This window comes from Sparus aurata, chromosome 12 (genome assembly GCF_900880675.1).
Source record: "Sparus aurata chromosome 12, fSpaAur1.1, whole genome shotgun sequence".
Classification (NCBI taxonomy): Eukaryota; Metazoa; Chordata; class Actinopteri; order Spariformes; family Sparidae; genus Sparus; species Sparus aurata.
This window is the reverse complement of record NC_044198.1, coordinates 5,458,960-5,478,618: the sequence shown is the minus strand read 5'-3', so window position 1 is coordinate 5,478,618 and position 19,659 is coordinate 5,458,960. Positions and strand designations below refer to the sequence as shown.

General features: G+C 42.6%; 1 protein-coding gene across 4 annotated transcripts; it reads left to right on the top strand.

Moving 5' to 3' along the window:
- The first annotated feature begins 324 nt into the window (after positions 1-324).
- On the top strand, positions 325-19,471 carry cfap44 (cilia and flagella associated protein 44). 4 transcript variants are annotated; one of them, XM_030435414.1, is made up of 36 exons: positions 368-472; positions 569-583; positions 660-739; positions 1,493-1,646; positions 1,915-2,077; positions 3,206-3,308; positions 3,403-3,619; positions 3,885-3,999; positions 4,793-4,957; positions 5,710-5,865; positions 5,974-6,021; positions 6,791-6,890; positions 6,982-7,076; positions 7,151-7,360; positions 7,702-7,812; positions 7,899-8,051; positions 8,292-8,498; positions 8,799-8,941; positions 9,443-9,722; positions 10,066-10,121; positions 10,347-10,509; positions 11,257-11,387; positions 11,640-11,839; positions 11,913-12,057; positions 12,203-12,380; positions 12,984-13,225; positions 13,378-13,636; positions 13,793-13,996; positions 15,628-15,823; positions 15,911-16,015; positions 16,334-16,464; positions 16,619-16,726; positions 17,246-17,447; positions 17,637-17,797; positions 18,059-18,193; positions 19,065-19,471. In XM_030435414.1, the coding sequence occupies exons 3-36, from the start codon at positions 664-666 to the stop codon at positions 19,347-19,349; spliced, it is 5,397 nt and encodes a 1,798-aa protein (XP_030291274.1). In that variant the 5' UTR covers positions 368-472; positions 569-583; positions 660-663; the 3' UTR covers positions 19,350-19,471. The 4 variants fall into 4 exon arrangements, with proteins under 4 accessions (XP_030291273.1, XP_030291275.1, XP_030291274.1 ...); XM_030435413.1 differs by lacking the exon at positions 569-583 and having other exon boundaries at positions 325-472; XM_030435415.1 differs by lacking the exon at positions 569-583 and having other exon boundaries at positions 365-472; positions 634-739.
- The last annotated feature ends 188 nt before the right edge of the window (positions 19,472-19,659 follow it).

Here is a 19,659-nt window from a genome sequence, read left to right as displayed (position 1 = left end):
CGCGACTGTGCAGATGGCGGCCATGTTTGTTTACATGTGTCATTTAAAGGGATAGACGTCGTTACTATGGTTACAGCGATACGCAGGAGGAGTTCAGCATAGAAATATACAATATAATGCAGATGTGTGTGTAAAACTTCAAATAAGAAGATAATTTCGGCCGGATTTATTTATTTCTTATTTTATTCTGCTAAAGGATCATAATAGGGATTATTTAATTGTATTATCATAATTATTGTATTATGATTTCCTACATTTTACGTAAAATGGACTGTCCTTTTTATGCCAAGGTGGAGAGCGACAACTACAATGAAGCCAAAAAAAGGCTTCAAAACCACATTAACCACCATGCTTTGCAGCGGAGAGACGTTCCCTGTTGCCTGGCAACGCCTCCAAACTGACACGGTCTTGGGGAGAAGGAAAATTGCAGAGCCATATTTTTTAATAGCGTTACATACGAGCCAAAGTTAAGGTAAATACGCTTTAGTCTTAGTTTGAAATGGAATAACTGAATATTTAATCGCTAACGCTTTATATTACTTTCCTCTGACATTCACTGCCATTAAAGCTCAACGTCAGTTAGGTGAAGTTGCAAATACCTGAGAATAATACGTTCCCATGTTATTTTTACAGATTAAAAACCTGAACAGCAGAGGATTCGAAATGTCGGAGGAACACACAGCCCCTGTTGGTGAGGAGGCTGAGAGCACACAGACAGACTCACAGGAGAACACTGAAGGTAACGTTAGAGGACGTGTAACGACACTTACAAACTCCTTCATTAATACTAACCTAGCTAGCTGAGGAGGTTGAAAAAGAAACAAGAGAGGGCAAGTTGTGAAGAACTTGCAGTTGTGAATGCTGCCTGTTGAGAAGCTGACAACAAATGCACATTGCTGGCTGTGAAAACTTTAAATAACTTCAAGAGTCTATGAATATGTCGAATAATTGAGGTTTTTGAGGAGTTGATGCTAAATATGCATTGCTGGCTTTGAAAACTTTGAATAATGTCCACAATATTTAAAAAAGATGTGGAACATTTGAAGGTTTTTGTAGATGTCAAATATCTAAAATAAATACATAAATAAATAGATGTGTTAATTCCAAAGACAAATATTTTGGTGTTTGAATGGAGTGAAAATGGGCCTCCAGCATTCACAACCAGTTGAAGCAGTTAAACTGAAGTACCGAATCAAGATTCAGTGTAAGTATTTAAAGACGCGCAAAATGGGTTGCACCCACTGAAAGCAGATTGATTCTCAGTCAAATTAGAAATAAAAGCAACGAAACTGTACCAGTAAAAGCAGACATGAAACAAACTGAAACGTTATTTTAAACCAGCAGATCTGAAAAGCATAGAAGAATAAAAATCATACATAAGAATAAGAATATTTTTTATTTTATTATTTTTTTTTATTTTAGATGCAATATTAAAAAGTTTTAGAAATGCTCATTATTTGATGACTGCGGTCAAATGTTTTCTCTCTCACAGGACATGACAGTGAAAACCCAGTGATGGAGCAGGAGGCTGAGGAGGAATCTGACAAGCAGCTTTTTTCAGAGAAGAACTACAAGTATGAGGAGCTTCACTCCAGACCGTTCATCACACCTGACTCTGAAATCCCAGAGAACCTCCTGCACCTCTCGTATCCTTCTCGTAAAAATGTGTTTTATGATCAACATTTGGACCGGCTATAATAATGACCTCCCCAGGAAACTTGTGAATATACGATAATAATAACTGTACAGTATTAATACAGTATCTATATATCGTTTTATTAGTAACATGAATGTGCAGATGTATTGTTGTCAACAAGCAATTGTAATGATGACTATTTAAAAAAAAATCCAAATTGTATCTTTTGTAAAGCCTCAGTAAATTTGATCTTGACCCTTAATTCATCCTGCACTCAGTCACTCCTTTGGTTATGACAGTGGCCGCAGGGGGAACCTGCAGCTGCTGGATGACAGAACTCTGATCTTTATAGCAGGAAACCTGCTCATCTTACTGGACATTCCCACCAAGGAGCAGAAATACCTCCGCTCCTGCAGTGGAGGAGGAATTGGAAACATCACGGTAAGAGTTCTTTTTTTTTTTTGATGACCATAGCGTAGACCTACACTACACTGCAGACCAAGCTGTAGTGTATGTAGCTTTTTAACCTTGTATTCCTCACTGTTTTACGCAGCTATTTGTTTAAACCGGAACTCGCCAATTTATTAACCAGCTTTGTATCACTTTTTATCAAATTTTGGTAGTATATGTAAATAAACAATGTTAAACTTCTCTACATTTTGATTGCACCCAGAGTCCCCCACTCCTTTGCCAGCAAGTCCTCCAGATGGCATATTGGATGACATGTTGTGTGTGAGGTCTTAGGGCAGTTGTTTCAACTACAGATTGTTGTATTCTCATATTTACATTCACAGAGTATTGTCAAACCCTACCTCTCTCTCTTATGGATCGAGAAATTCTGAATTGTTTTCAGAAACATATTTTAGTGTAGGCTTTAACCAGATCGTGAACCAGAAGTGGCCGTCATATTGTGTATGTATCATGAAAACGGAGCCTGAATAAACTCAGATCAAACATAAACCCCTCCGAGCCAAAACCATACACCGCACACCACACTCACAGTACGTCACCCATCAGCGGTTCTTTTTAACCTCTGTAAGGACAGATTGACTTCAACAATCTGCACCACCACAAAATGATGTGTAGCTATGACAGAAATGTGCGCAGACTTCACTGTAATAGATTACTTGTAGATGACTCAAACAAGTTTCAAGATAATGATGATAGATTTTTACACCCTATGGAAATGAATGGAAATAGATAGCTTACTGTAATATTGGACAAAAAACAGAGAATGCAAGCCTGAACTCGAGCAGAAATGTTTATATGCTTTCAGATTGAGGAGCTGAAATATGAAAAAACACTGGTGTGACTCTTTTTTGTATCATCTTTTGGAGTGATGGGAGGAGAGAAGGAGACTTTGCTTTATTGTATCCCTTCTACAGTGTATGTTTTATGCAATGTAATATTCAAGATTGGAGTAGAGAGTTCTATGTTTGCTTTTTTATATATAACTCAGTTAAGTAATACTCTCCACATTGATTTGGAGCAAAAATACATTACTGATGTTGTTTCAATATTTTGTCTTAATTTCTGTGTGTGTGTGTGTGTTTATGTGTGTGTGTGAAGGCACACCCTTGCAAGGAGTTCTTTGCTGTAGCCGAAAAGGGAAACTTCCCAAACATCATAGTTTATGAATATCCCTCGTTACGACCGTACCGCATCCTCAGAGGTAATGTTGACAAGGACGCACTGAGTTGAGCCCTTTTTTTTTATGTTATGTCTTCGTTTTACTGATGATCATGTTTTAACCTGCATGTCTGTAGGCGGTACAGAGAAGGCGTATAGCTGTGTGGATTTCAACCAGGATGGGAAGCTGTTGGCCAGCGTGGGGAGCGAACCAGACTACATGCTGACGCTGTGGAACTGGAGGCAGGAGGAGGTGATACTGAGCTGCAAGGCCATTTCTCAGGACGTCTTCCGACTCAGCTTCTCCCCATACAACCCGGGTCTGCTCACATCATCAGGATCCGGACACATCAAGTAAAGGACACACTGAATTCCCCCAAGAACCTCGCTGGCAGCAGTGACTTCCTGGAGTCTTGTCACTGTGGGATTGCCTCGCAGCTAGTGGAGACTCCAGGAAATCACTGCTCCCTCCCAGCCAAGAAATACTCTGTACGTGAAACATCAAACGTCACAGAAATGGCTTCAGATATAAGAAGATGAATGAATACAATGATTTTAAACACAATATGTTTATTTTTTTTAAATATGATGAAAAACCTTCTCTGCTTCTCTATACCAGGTTCTGGAAAATGGCCGGCACCTTCACAGGTATTAAACTGCAAGGTCTTATTGGCCATTTTGGGAACACTACGACGACTGATATCGAGGGCTACGTGGAACTTCCTGATGGAAAGGTCTGTGCCCTGCTATTCCTACACACTTTGACATGTTTTTTGTACACAAGTCAGGAAGGTCTGGAAATGTATCAGACAGGACTTGGAGTGTACAGCCGTGTTAGTGACTCTGTGAGGGTTAGGGGTAAGGGTTAGGTGCTGCAAAGTCACGTGATGATCAAAGTTATCATGATTCATCCTGTGGAGGACATGAAGCTTGTTTTGCAGTAGAGCCTGTCAGTGAGAGAAATAGCTGTTATTGGCTGTTAAGCTAAGCAATTTGCATCGTCACCAGTACTATTTGCAACTTATTGTCATTTTCTTGATCAGAAGTGGCTTAATAAGCGAGTGTGGTGTAAAAAATCGAGCTCTGGTTTCCATTTCAAAATAACAAATACAGACTACTGTGTCTGGGCCCTAAGTGCAATTCCGCTCCCATGGCTACAACATAGATTGGTAATTAACAGATCTAAAACGTTGCAGTGGATAATCATTTCTATGCCCAAGCGATGGTGACAGCATTAATGGCAATAAGATGACAGAAAACTATAGATCTTAAGTTTGGAAAATAGTAGCATTGTGGTAAAGTTATTTACTTTTTTATTTAATATGTAAGTTCCACATAGTAGCTGTTCTGGAGTGCTAAGTTGCAGCTCATGATCAGCAGATGAAGTTGTCCAGTTGCCATAGATGTTCAAATTTTGTGAGCACTCATTTATAAAAAAAAAATATATATATATATGTATGATATAAATATACTGGGAGAACCTTCAAGCTCAAAAATACATGTTCACACTCCGTCTCCTCCTGTCAGGTGGTGTCTGGCTCAGCCTGGGGCAACTTGCTGCTGTGGGAGGGGAATGGCATCAAGGTGGAGATTTGCCGTAAAGGGGGAAGGAACTGTCACACTGGGATCGTCCAGCCTTTTACCCTAGAAGATGGACAGCTGATGACGTTTGGCTCCGATGGAGTGGTCCGGGTAAGACACTGCCAGTAGCATAACTTTGTGCCTGTTAAATTTAAAGGATTCGAGAATAAGCACGGCATAATTGTATACGTTCAGTCTTGTGAATCACATGAAAACACCAAAACCAACAATGTTGACTGTCTCACAGTACTTTCTTACATATTCTGTTGCGTCAATACTGGAAACTTCAACATCTCAAAACAACACAGAGACTGAAGAGAGCGGCAGGATTATTGTTTTTCTTTTTTCTTTATTCTTTTCTGGGGTCCAAAAATAGCACCCAAATAATTTGAACATTTACAGTCATAAATGAAAAATAACACAACGAACGTAAAACACAGCAGAAATAAAATAAAAGACAAAAATTAAGTTAAAGAGGTGATAACAAAGTGAGTTTTATCAAATAAGACAATATTTTCCTGACAGCCTTGAAGATGTCCAGTTGAAACAGGGGTCTTCAGGGCAGCTGAATCAGGTGCTGCTTAATATGAGGATAAAAAAAGGGACTGAAGCACATTTATTAGACAAATGCTTCAGCACTCTTTTTATCCTTTAGATATGTTACTTGCCATGTCAACCTCTTTCTATGTGTTATGTATTGATGTGAGCAACAGGTTGCGATCTGAAGAGCTGCTGTCTAGAGTATATAGATTTTGACCCTAATAACCCTAAACGAGCAGGAGTAATGATCTGGATGGAGATCGTCTGTAATCAGTTCCAATACAATCAGTATGACTTTGTAACCGCCCCTCTGCCCACTGCAGGGCTGGAACTTTGAGAGCATTGACATTGCTGACAGTAGCAGCGACAGCAGCAGGTTTGAGATGGAGCCGCTGAACGAGATGGTGGTGGGACACCACGTGCACCTCACCTCTGTGGTGAAGAGCCCCCTGCCCGAGTCCAACATTTGGTTTGCTCAGGTCAGACGGCGAAAGTTCAAAGATTACCCATTCAAACCATTTGTGACACTGATAATCTCACCTTGATCAATCCTGCCAACCTGATCTCTGAACTTTTTATTCTTGTAGGATTCCAGCGGAGCCATCTGGAAACTGGATCTTTCATTGACTTACACGGTGAGTCTCAGACACTGACCCCTTAGATCTTTATAGAGTTATTAAGTTAGTGTCTGTTTATCTCAGCCTCATGTGATGCAAAGTACTCCAATTATGTCAACACTTATGTCATGGTTTTGTCCGTATGATTAGACTGAACTCATTCTTCTACACAGACAGGCTGGCACACATTCAGAGGGGCTCCTTACACAATCATGGATTTTTTTACCTTTAAACATGTCAAGAAAAATGAACAGTGTTTGCTGCAGCGAGAACACAACAATATTTGGGTGTATGAGAAGAGAATAACCCGTTAAAAAATGTAAAAACTGCTTTTTACAATTACTAGACAAAAAGACTTTTTGGCATTTTTAGCATTTTTGTTTGACTCAGCACAAATATATGTGGCTGCCCTTCAACTGTCCTCTGTACTAAACAAAACTGTGTTTAAAACACATGGGAAAACATAGCTGTATAATAGTTTTGCTAAATTACCAATTTAATGAAACTCTTAGCGACATAAATCTACTCATACAGCAACATTTCAATTATTAAATTGTCTGTATTCAGTGTAATTAAACAAAATTTCTCTACCAATGACATCTCCCCAGAGATTCAACAAGCCAAACAGTTCCACTTCAAATGGACAGATAGTAGTAATGATCATATATAGCTATTATTGTCTAGTTCTCATAAAAAAAAAAACTATACTGCAAACCATATTGTATCACCACATGTTGTAATAAATAATGAGTGTGTACCGACATTGATGTGTGTCCTGTTTGTGCAGACTCCTGATCCGGAGTGCCTGTTTACCTTCCACGCCGGGCCGATCCAGGGCCTGGACGTGTCGAGGAAATCCCACCTGATGGCCACTACCTCTGCCGACTGTGAGTCACACATTTCCACGGCTGCACACATACCTCACGCAAACACACTGTAACGTGACTGTCTGTGTCTGTGTCTGCCCCTGCTCTCCAGGTTCAGTCAAAGTTTTTGACTACCTGTCAAAAAGAGAACTGACCACCAGTCGCTTCAATCTGGGTGGAACTGCTGTCCGCTGGGCTCCACCTTTGGTGAGTCTGAATATATATCATGCTACCACACATGATGTATACTCACAGAACACTGACCTGATGCTCGTCTTTAGGTCGACCAGAGTGGAGGTCTACTGGTGACGGGCTTTGAGGATGGTGTGGTCCGGTTACTGGAGGTGTTCAACCCTCAGAGGCTGGATGCGCTCAGCGGGCACTGCCGCAAAGGAGATGCCAGGCTGAACCTCAAACAGGCCTTCAAACCCCATAATGCCCCAGTCACTGCTGTTGCTTATGAGCGAAATGGAGAGATCTTAGCCACAGGGGTAAGACCCTCTCCAGGAAGTCTGTGATTTTGTCTATGACAGCCAAAGGAAACAGCTGTTTTTCAAATGCATGTTTACTTTCATGAGACACACGGTTTTGACTGTGCCTTTTTTCTTGCTATTGCCTTGCCCTCAGTCACATAATGTTGTGAAACACACGCGGATTTCATTGGTTAAACTCTGACAATTCTGACAAAAGTGCACTCAAAAAGTATTTTTTCCATCACACAACACTTTATCACTAAGTAATAAAAGCACAAGGCTGTCACAACCTGCTTTTGATGATATCTAAATTGATTCATTGAATTTTTCTGACCTCTCACCACCATCTTCCCACCCAGAGCTCAGACAGCACTGTGTTTTTCTTCACGGTCGGAGAAAAATACAACCCCATTGGCTTTGTCCAGGTTCCCGGGCCGGTGCAGGCCCTGGAGTGGTCACCTCATTCCCACGTAAGTCTGGTCGCTGAACCACTTCTACTCAAATGTCTCTGATGGAGCATTCTTAATTCAACCGATTCCCTCTATATTTTATCCAGAGTGAAAACAGGCTGCTTATCCTGTGTCAGAATGGTCACGTGGTCGAGGTTCAGAGTCCTGACCCGGAGGCCCAGAGGCCGACCAAAACCTTCCAACTGCCTGAACAGACCAGCAGATATTTCAGGTTCAGGAGCATCAAATCTCAAATAAAGGTCTGAGCTCGATCTGCCTTCGCTTTAGTTTGTCGGGTTTTAATACCAAACTGTTTAATAGCTTTCTTTCTAATTCTTGCATCATGATTGCTTCTTCTCTCCTCTCTACACTCGTACGTCATCCAAGTACTTTTCTCTCCCTCATTTCCTGGTGTCTTAAAGTTGAGTTTTAAAGGATTGCTCCATGAGAACTAACTCCATTTCAGTTTCAGACCATTTGTGTGTTTTTGTGTACTTCAGAGAGAGGAGGAAATTGCAAGACGTCAAGCTGTAAAGGAGCAGAAGAAGAAAGAGAGAGAGGAGAGGATGAAAGAGTCAATGCAGCTGGACACAGAGGAAGAGGAAGAAGAGGAGGAGGAAGAATTGCCTTCTATCTACATCCCAAACCCTCCGAGTCCTCTCTACTGCGGCTTCTACTCCCAGCCTGGACAGTTCTGGCTCTCCATGGTACACACACACACACACACAGTCATGATCATTTTATATTTATCATATTGACAAACACCATCATCAGTGATAATTGGCCATGCTAATTTAAAAGACATTGTAAAAACAGAGATAGTGGATAGAGGAACATGAAGAGAGCTGGAGGAGAAAAATAATCTTAAATACCTAGCTCTGGAGTTTAGAAGAATAACTTAATGATGTTCCTCCTCGGGTATCAAAAGGCATCCTAGGAGAAACAGAACATGAGATGGTGAAGCTATATTAGCTAAGGTGTATTTCTCCATTATCGCTCCCTTGCAGGGAGGCTTCGACTCAGGTTATTTGTATCACTGTAAGTTCTCTGAGGAGCAGGCCCAGGACCCAAAACAGAGACAGGATGAGCCCTTTCACTTTCTGCCTATCCACAACGCGGACGAGGACCCAATTTGCTCCGTTACCTTCAGGTAAACTACCAAATTAGTTGTCTTTATATCAGCAATGGATCAAATGACTGAATGAAACAAACATTTTGTGCAGCTCAGCTGAGTCCTCTTTTTAGCCCATAGTTTTGGTACTTTACAGCACTTTTACTGCCCAGTTCAGTCTCTTATCAACCCTGTTTTCAGCAGTGGCAGGCGCCTACTTTCAGCATAATTATAAGCTTTAATACCCACTGTACACTACCTGTCCACCACCAAACAGCAGGCAGACAAACAAAGTTAGTATATTGCTGGTGAAGAAAGTGGAACATTTAGCAGCTAAAAAGATATTTTTCATCCATCAAAGAGGAGAGGGAATCAACAAGTTTTTCTGCCACCTAGTGGCCAAAAATTATTTAATGCAGCTTTAAAACTATCAAGAGTCATCACCAGGAGTAAACTTTTTAAGAGGTAAAGTTTAGAATTGAAACTTCACCTGTGTTACCTTTACCTGTCCTGCTGATCTGTCATGTTGGTGTTTCGTAGCTCCGACAGACAGCTGCTGTTCTGCGGCATGCACTCAGGTTGCATCAGGGTTTACCCCCTGCAGTCCGGTGACCACAGCCTCACCTCCATGCAGGCCTACTGGGCTCTCAGCGTCCACGACAACGAGTATGGGCACCTGTGGCACATTTGCTGTGGCCATGATGACCACTTTGTGCTGACGGCGGGAGATGACGGGAACATCTTCTCCTTCAGCCTGCTCCCTCCAGAGGAGCTACAGAAAAGCCTGCTGTGGACAAGGGCGAGGGTTCCTTCACCCCGGGTCAGTCCACATTTGATCAGCATTTTATGATTTATCATTGCACTCATTTTGGACGGTTTAAAACCTAATGATCAAAATTCATACAGCAGAACCAGAGATATTGTTTACTCCACACATTCTTCTTCCTTTTCGAAACCTGGTGCTATGCTAGCTTGGGGCAACCGATGTTCTCTTCCGATATGAACTAGGCAGGGCAGAGTGCAAGTGAAGAGTGATTAATGTAAAAAAACATTTTGCAACATATTTCTGCAATTATGCGTTTCCTTCAGGGAAAAAAGGGAGTGGTTGTAGCTGAAAAACAATGAAATAGAAATATCTTGTTTACGTGTTGTTCTGATGACAGGTGGGTCTTGAGAATGAGGCGTTAGCCAAGGACATTGAGGACCCAGCAGCCTACAGGTGACTGTGAATAATCTGTTTAGGAATTATTTGCCTCTGACACTCTATTCTTGTCCTCTGTTGTGTCTTGCTGCGTCTCCATTCATGAAAATGACTTGTGCAGTAGAAAACAGGATTTTATTCTGCATTTTTTTTTTGTTTTTTTTTTAGATTTCTGACATTTAGCTACAAGAAAATCCTGAAAGTTTTATGTCATCTAACTTCCTCACCACCTACTCCCTCCAGTATAGAGACAGCTAAGCAGAAGCTGGAGAAGGACCGTCTGCGTCGGGAGGCCGATCTGAAGATTGCCGCGAAGCAGAAGAAGCTGGCTGAGCTCCAGAAGAAGTTCAAACAGCTGCTGAACAAGAACCAGAGTCTGCCGGAGCACGTTCGTCTGACACCTCAGGTACAGACACACAAACCTGAGCCACTCATAGTCATTTGGTTTGAGTATTGATGTATATTTTGCCATTGGAGCTGCTGTCTCTAGTGAAGTTTGAGAATAAAACTAAAAGACACACCCACAGTTCAAACCAGGAACTACTACCACAACAGAACTCACTGCACACTGAAACAGCCATTATGGCAAATCCCATTATGGCTCTGTTCAGTTGGCACAAATAGCATGCAGTCTAACTTTAAAGCTTGCTGAACATAGAAACTGTGGGTCACAGCATAAAAAAATGACATGCATAAAGTATGTGACTAGTGTGGACTGAACTGAAGTGGTCAAGTGCAATATCAGAATCTCTGAAGAACTTTTTATAAAGGTAAAATGTAACAGAACAGCATTATAATTAAGTACTATAGTGCTGCGGAGATGCTCTGGTCTACAAATCTGAAAAACCTTATTGTTTCGTAATAACTGCAACAAATGCCTCATTATCAGGATTTTGATCGCTTATTCAGTAATAATGAAAATTTGGTGCAAAAACGATCATTCACAAAACGTGTTCATGCAATAAAATACATTTATTTCAGTAACAAGGTTAGTCAAGAGTAATCAGGACACACTGTAGTAACCTGGTGTTGCAACCCACTAAATCATTTACCCAAAATAGGTCTAACATAAACAACAAAATAGAGATTAGAGATTAGGGATTCAGTCTCCAGGGAATGAATGTGTGTCAGTGCAATGTGTTTGTGTGTGTAGGAGCTGCAGCTTGACCACCGTTTCAGTGAGCAGACGGAGAGGCTGAAGGCCCAGCGAGTGAGGGAGGTCAGAAAGCAAATGGCCTGGGAGGAGGAGCGCTGCGACGTAGCACTCCGCAAAGTACAGGACTGGTACTGATGACACACACACACGCACGCACACACACACACACACACACACACACACACACACACGATTTTGTGTGGGTAATTATATACTTAAGTGGACACAAAGAATGTTTATAAACCATCGTCCCTTCTTTAAAACCCCTGAATATGTATATATGAGTTTAAATGCTCTACCTGACCTTTGTTGGAGTTGGTAGAGGTTCAGAGATGAAGTTAGCCAGCCTCCAGAATGAAACCCTCACCTGGATTTTTCAGGTTCAGGGACTCTCTGCAAACCGTGGTCACTGTGGTCGCAATCAGGACCGACCACAGAATCTCCACCTACCGTCTGCCGGTGCTCGCCGAGCTTTCAAACCAGCCCAGACATCAGAGCAGACCTGACAGAGGTGCAGCTGCCGCACCAGAGCGCAGAAGATCCAGAGCCGAACCTGAAAATGACGGCAGCAAATTAGAAGGTAGGAAAGTGTCCGTATGTTCGTTTCACCTGTCAAAGACACGTGTGACCAGTCACCTGTGTGTATACTCCAGAGGAGGAGCTGCTGCGCCAGCCGAAGCCTAGACCGGCAGGCGTAAAGCTCGGAAATCGGCAGGTTGAGAGGCTTCGTAAGATTGCAGAGAAAGCAGAACAAGCTCGAGCCAAGATAGAGAAGAGGAAGAAGGAGTGGGCCCAACTGTGAGTATCACCACCTCAGTCCACTGGGCTCACATTAGATTTAAGTGACATTCTCTGTTTTCTGTCATGTACAACATGTTTCCTGTATTGTTTTAAAACTGATGTGATGCTGGTGTAAAACCGTGATGGATTGTTGGCGTCTCAGTTACGCAGAGAAGCCAAGTGAGAACTGCGAGGATCCACAGGACGTGCAGGCCATACGTGAAGCCAGGGAGAGCATCGGGGACTTGAAGCTGAAGTCTGCCAAAGACTTCACGGTGCCCAAACACCTGAGGATGAACACTGAGAGGAAGAGAGCACAGCTGATTGGCCTGGAGGAAAATGTACATGCAAACACACACACACACACACACACACACACACACACATCTTATAGGTCCCTTATTGTGCTCATTCTCATGTTCATGTTTATATCTTGAGTGTCTCCTAAACAGGCTTTCAATTACAATTTGATAACGTCACCATTAAGAAACTGTGATGAGTATTTCTCATTTCTCATTTTCTGATATTTAATAAACCAGACAACTAATTGTGTAATACTGACGGTAATCAACCAATGAATCCATAATGAAAATAAATGCTAGTAATGCAAAATACAGCATTCATACTATATAGTTATACAAGGCGAGATTTTATGTGAAATTATTATTTCGATTAATATATAATTTATTGAGGACACACATCTCTAGTGTGAGGATTTCTTCTTGGTTCAATCTGATGTCTCTGAAAAGGAAAATCTTCAGGGTTTGGACTGTAGCTCAGACATGAGTAAGAACTAAATAAATTAGGGTCTGAAAACTGGATGGGCATTTCTCCCTTTTAAGAAAGTTAATAGGATAATTAATAAAATAAATAATAAAAAGAATAATAATAACATTAGTTGCATGCATAGCAGATTCATATAATAAGTCCATCTGCCCCTTTAGCTCCGTGGGAAGCAGGCAGAGATGAATGAACGGATCATGGTACTGCGGGACTCCAAGGTTCGCCTGGTGTCTCAGTTGCACGCTCAGGCTCAGCAGGTTCAGAGGGTGCAACGGCGTCTTGCAGCCCATCTCTGCCGCCCTCCACCTGCCCTGCCCAATGTACTACCAGAGGAAACCCCAGAGAAGAGGTTGCACTACAGCAAAGCCACCCTGGAACGATACCGGGTTCTAAGGGAAAAGAGGTACAGGAACCTGGTTTTACTTTGATCCAAGTCCAGACACATACTAGAGTTTGGAGTCAAGTGATCATATGACTTAAACCCATCCAACAAAGCTAAGCTAATAACAGAGCAAGAGCCTCAGATTGTTGTTGTTCAGTGTTTTTTTTATTCAGCCTCCAGACCATGGATCACGAGGAGCAGGGGGGAGTCACAACTCTATTGGAGCAGCTTGAGAAACAGATGGAAGGAGAGGAGGGAAAAGAGGAGGAGAGAGAAGAGGAAGGGACTCCCAGCCTGTCAGCTTCATCTGTAGCCAGAGAAGAAGAAGAGACGGCTGTGGAGGAAGGTGCAGAGCTGAGCGACCTGGAGGAGGAGCTCGGGACGGAGGAGGAGATCAGACTGCTGCACGAGCAGGACCGTCTGCTGGAGCAGGTCTGCTACTTTGTCCACGACATGATGAATCAAAACATTTTGAATGTGCAATCGTAAAATCATATCTCCTGGAATCTACTGGGCTATACAAAGTGATGATGTTTAACACAATAAGACTGTAAGATCTGCATTTTTTTTTTTTTTTCAAATGATCAGATGGAGATCTCAGTGTGTGAGTTTGATGCAAAGCTCCGGCTGCTGCGTCATGAGAAGCTGCGTCTGGACTGGCAGCTGAAGCAGGCCGACCTCTGTCAGCTGACACTCTACCAGGAGCTGATGCTCCTCAAGGAGTTCGAGAGGACGGAGGAGAGCCTGCAGGAGAAGCTCAACGACCAACTTAAGGAGGAGAGCACCGTAAAGGTGGGAGACAGTTTTTCTAAGTGTGATATGAACCAAAGTGTTCACAATAGGTTTCAAAAGGTTTCAGCTCAATTCTGTGCAGGATGAAGATCACCTCTTTGAAATGATATGAGAAACTGAGTAGTGGTGAGTAACTGAGTGCATATGATCAGATACTGAACTTAAACGCAAAGCTTTTAACTCCACTGCATTTGTCTGACAGCTGCTGCTACTAGTTGCATTTCAGATTAAGATCATGTTGCATCAGTTTCAACAATCTCATATAATGTGATAATATATCAGTCTCTATACTTTAACTGTTGATAGTTTGAAAGGGATTTTGCATGCCGGACACTGATAATTAAATATTTTGTGTTGTCTGTACCACTACTGGAGAATTTAAGCTTGACTTTGGTGCCCCCAAGTAGTAGGGACGGAACGAGTTGTACAAGTATAATACATTCATTTGTTTCACTACAGTACGTATCAAAGCACATGCATAGTTTAATTAGAGTTAATTTGATTTTGTCTCCACAAAATGCAGCTGTTGTCTGTCAAAACGAATAATTAACAAATAATACAGTACAGAATAATGAATACTAATGAAGAATTCGAGATGTTGGACCTTAAGCAGCGACTTCTTTTTAAAGTTTTGCAAATTGGATACTGTGAAGTATTTCAGTACAGAATAATCAGTTAATTAATGCTTCCTGACCCAGAAGTGTCGAATCAAAGTGGCTGACAGCAGTGCTTGCTGCTCACAGAAACATCAGTCGGACTGTCTCATTTATCACAAGCTAAAACCTATGCCATCGGTCAAATCAAATTATTTACTTACTACACTGAGTTACAGGGCAACAATACTATAACTGACTATATAACATCATGTAATTCTTTCATTAAAATTTGTTTCTATAAGCGAAAGAGTTGAACCACGCTGTGTGATTATCAACTTGATTAACAGACCTGAGAGCAGGCCAGGATACTGAGGGCATTTCTACAAAGGTGGTGCCGAGACAGGTGAAGTCCTGTCGTGGTGCTGTCGTTTGAGAATTGCGAGATTCCCTGATTTCTGTGTTTCTCCCCAGTCTTCCACCCACACCTGCACTGCATCTCCTTCATTAGCCCGGCTATATTTCCAGTGTTTCTCCAGCCTATGAGCTTGTTCCCTGATACTAGTGTTCTGTATCTAGTGTATCTAGCTACAGCACTTCCTGCCTGCCCTCTCCTGCGTTTGGGTCCACCTTCTCTGCATTCATCGTTACACTTATTTTTCAGTCGTCCGTCTGTCTCGTGTGTGTTTGGAATTGACATTTTTTATCAATTCAGGTGTCACCACAGGTTGTGCTCACGTTCCAATCACACAGTATATTTGTAAATGCTAGCTGGTGCATATGAAAATTGCTATATCTTTAGGCTATATCACGATACTGAGAATCTGTGTGTTGGTCCTGCCAGAACGCGGATGACCCACACTTAATACTGTGCCTGAAAGCATCCTGTACATAGAGACAGACAGGGCAACTGGAGCATCTGCTGTGTAGGCACAATAACAATATATGTGTATGTTAATGCATGTGATTTCCTTCCTCGTATGGATGTTAAAAGATCCTCATGTACTTTGTTCAATCCTCCCCTCCCTCTCCCGGCAGAGTAAGCTGGAGGGGTGTATTGAAGAGCTGGAGCTGATGCAGGGAGAGATAGCCAAGCTGGAGAAGAGAAAGAAGGCCCTGAATGTTGCTTTCGAGGCGATGCTGGGTTTGGAGAACAAGTTTGAAGACGAGCTGACCAGAGTCTTCAAGAAGAAGGTCAAACGTGTTAAGAAGAACGAGCAAACAGAAAGTAAAGGTGAGGTGAAGGAACGTATAATGTACAACGTGCGATGCTGTCTTGTGTGTGTCAGTTGTCCTCCATGATCCGAATGTGTGCTTGCAGAAGGAGAGGAGGACAGTGATGACGACTTTGACTGGGATGTTGGCGGCCACCATGACAGCGATACAGATGAGGAAGAAGCTGCTCAGGACTGTGTTTGCCCTCCAGGTCAGTACTGTGGGAGAGAGAGGATTCAGATCTTTCACTTCTCACCGCGAAGTGGAAACTTTTTTCGTTCTTAACCGTGTTGCAGTCGGATACTACAGGATGTTCCAAAGCATTCGACATAAAACCCTGAAGAACTGTCTTCACTGATCTACAGTTTACCTGCTGTGTAAAGATAAATTCATATTCAGAACTGGCGTGATAGATGCTCCCCCACCTCTAGCTACTGTGTGTATCGTGTCACATTATATTACTATTATATTTGTTCAACTGTAAGTATGAATCTCTCCGTGTGTGTGTGTGTGTGTGTGTGTGTGTCAGGCTGTGACCCCGACCTGTTTGAGGAAACACTGCAGCTGCGTGAGCGTCGGCTGGAACTGGAGGAACTGCTGGCGGAGAAGAAGAAGAGTGCTGAAGCTCTGCAGACGGAGTGTGACACCTTCGCCAAGAAGGTCGTACTCGGCTTTTCGTCTCTCTGCCTTCTCTTTTCAACATTCACGTTTATGTTACCGTGTGCTCATTTTGTACCACATCCTATTGTGTGTGTGTGTGTGTGTGTGTGTGTGTGTGTGTGTGTGGTGGGGGGTGGGTTTCTTGGCTCTGCAGAAAAAATCTTTGAAGAGCAGGTGGAAGGAAGCCAGTGACGGCTTGGACAGAGATAAACAGCAAAAGATGAATGAACTGGACGTGGTGGTTCCTCTCAGGCTGGACCAGGTAGATCAGATATGTTGATGGTTGGGGATAGATCCTGATGTCATTGGGAACGTTTTAAACTTGCAACCACACAACCCTATATTTATTTCTGAGCAGATCTCATGCAAAACAAGTTCAGATTGAACAGAAACCAGAGCAGCGGAATGGCATCCTGTAACTGGTGCCAAATACCCCAAAATCTCAATTAAAGGGGAATTATTTTTACACACTCAGAATAACAACCTCAGCCTGTCAGTGGTTTTAGTGGGTGTAACAGCATGTGACGAGAGTAACCGGTACCTACTGCTATCTAGAGCAGCTGTTGTTGGCTAGTTAGCTCGGTTAGCTGTGCATCTAGTGGTCCGGACTGGGAGCTGGGGGCACCAGGGGAGTGTCAGTTAGCATTCTAAATTCAACGGGTATATCTGCAACACACTTAGACATCATAACATATATGCGCTCTTCTGATTGCCATCCGACACTTCATGCAATAACTCTCCGTTCCTTTCTGTTCCTTCCACATCTCCACTTGTCTGCCAGATTGAGTTTGTCAGTAATGGCTCGGTGCCAACTGACCTGAGCCCAGCGTTGTTGCTGGACAAGAAGGAACTGACCCGGCTACAGGAGCGCACCGAGCAGCTGAGCCTGGAGAAGAGCGAGCAGAGAGATCTGTACTGTCAGGCCGGCCAGCATCACGTCAGGCTCATTCATGACCGCAAGGACATGGAAGCCAAGATCCACAGTAAGCTCTGTACAAGTCAGATGTCTCATGAGATGCAACAGATGAAAACAAATCCACATTTTTGTTAGTGAAAGTTTTTCTACTGAAAGGTTGCAGAGTAAACCTCTCCTACTGGTTGTTGGATCAGAATGTGACGTTCTTAGATATTGATCTGTGTGTTGGTGTGTGTCTGTATGTGTGCTGCTGCAGTGCTGGAGGAGCAGTGCAGCCAGCTGATGATGACGAAGTTTGGGAGGCTGGTGGATCTGGAGGCTCTGATGACCCTGTCGGGAAGCAGGACGCTGGAGGAGCTCAAGCAGGAGAAACTCCTCAGAGAAACTGCATACGCCAAGGAAATCAAACAGTGGGATGTATGCTGACCCTGTGTGTGTTTGTGTTTGTGTTCGTGTGAGTTTGTGAGTGTGCGCACGCTTCGACAAGTGTGAGCCATCTGTACCGCTGCCCTGTTTTACTCTAATCTTCTTAAAGCTCATATTTTTTAACAACTCAGATTTTAGAATAACTTTATTAGGTTTGTTGATGTTTTTTTCTGAATGTGTTTTGTGTGTGTGTGTGTGTGTGTGTGTGTTTGTGTGTGTGTGTGTGTGTGTCTGTTCGCGTGTGACATTCAGGCAAAGGTAGACGAGGCACGTCAGGCTCTGATGGAGGTGACCAGGTGTAACACAGAGCGTCTCCTCAGCATGACGAGGCTTTTGGACCAAAAGAAAGACCTGGAGAATAAACTCAACGCCAGGCAAAAGAAAAAGGTTATTTCTGTTCATTTTATACAAAACGTTAATCAAAGCTTGGATCTACAATGTTAGTATGACATAATATCATTTGTACCATATTACCCTGGTTATATCGGCCTTTTTAGGGCTGATTCACGTAAGCAGCTAGTCTAAGCCTCTGTCAAAACAGAATTTCAGGTACCTCCTGAACCTGCAGGGGGCGCCAGAAGATTTTTTTTTGGACATGAGGGGATAGAAGAACTCCAAAACAAGCTACTGTAACAGATGACGCAGTGCTCTGATATATCACCTAATTAAGTGGTTATTGCTAACATTTTAGTGAACACATTTTGCATCCATTATCCATTATCCTCACGAGCTAATGGCTAATTTGTCTGTCTATTAACAATTATTTTAAGAGCTTGTTAGCGTGCTTCAGTAGAAGTTTCTGCAACACGGTACACAGACGTCTTTGAAAGAATTAAAACAGAATGTCTGGTCATATCATTTATATTTTCCCTTAAACACTCAAATACTGTCACATGGCCAATAAGTACAGAGGATTGATACAAAAAATAAATAATGCAAATGTCAGAAAAGCATCAGCATGAGACTCTGACCTGTTAATATTTCCTAAATTCCAAATTACATGGACGTAAATAGACTATTCTGAAGGTGCAACCTAAACTGACTGTCCTGTTTCGAATGATTCAAGAGAATGCGGTTTACTAAGAGTACAGTTCCACCTCTACTGATGTAGTGTATGAACGTGTGTCTGTCCTTCTGTTCTTTGACTTAGGATTTAGCATTCCAAGGGGGAATTATTTTTCAAAGTACCGTACCCATCGGACATGCAACAGACTGACCACTGCATGCCGTCACAGCTGTCTTGTTTGTGTGTATCCAGGGCCGACAGTTCCAGGATAACAGGAGCCGCGTGGACCAGGAGGAGATCCAGAGGCTTCAGCAGCAGGTGAAAATACAATCGCAGCAGGCCGAAGAGCTCAGGAGAGAGATCTATCACCTCTCCCTTAAAGGGGTCCACGTCATGCCCCCCAACCAGGCCCAGATGCCCCGGCTCACCCCTCTGCTCACCTCAGCGCACTGCACCCACGCAGGCAGACGAGCACCAGGTCGTCCTCCCCGACAGGTTAAAGCCCAACAGTCACCCAGCAAACAAGGAGCTAATTAACTGAGGACACAGAAAAAAAAACCATACAGTTAGAGCGAGAACTCTGCTCAGTGACAGCACTTCCTTATAAATTATTGTTATTTTTACGATTCAATTAAACTGAGTGAATTTGCTTCAGTTTTTTTTTACTACTGTGTACATTCATTCAAAGGTGTTTGTCTCAACACAACGCTTTCTACTGGTCTTTAAAATGTGAGTGATTTATATATTTGAGCCCCATGACATTTCTTCTCACGTCACTCTTAAGTAATTAATACTATCTTTAAAATCGATCTTGAAAAAAAACAGGCAACAAACAAAGGGATACTAA

Coding starts and splice junctions, on each gene's coding strand:
- cfap44 (XM_030435413.1), top strand. CDS start 664: ATGTCGGAGGAACACACAGCCCCTGTTGGTGAGGAGGCTGAGAGCACA. Junction 10,510..11,256: donor ACGTTCGTCTGACACCTCAG/GTACAGACACAC, acceptor TTGTGTGTGTAG/GAGCTGCAGCTTGACCACCG. Junction 17,448..17,636: donor CATGGAAGCCAAGATCCACA/GTAAGCTCTGTA, acceptor GTGCTGCTGCAG/TGCTGGAGGAGCAGTGCAGC.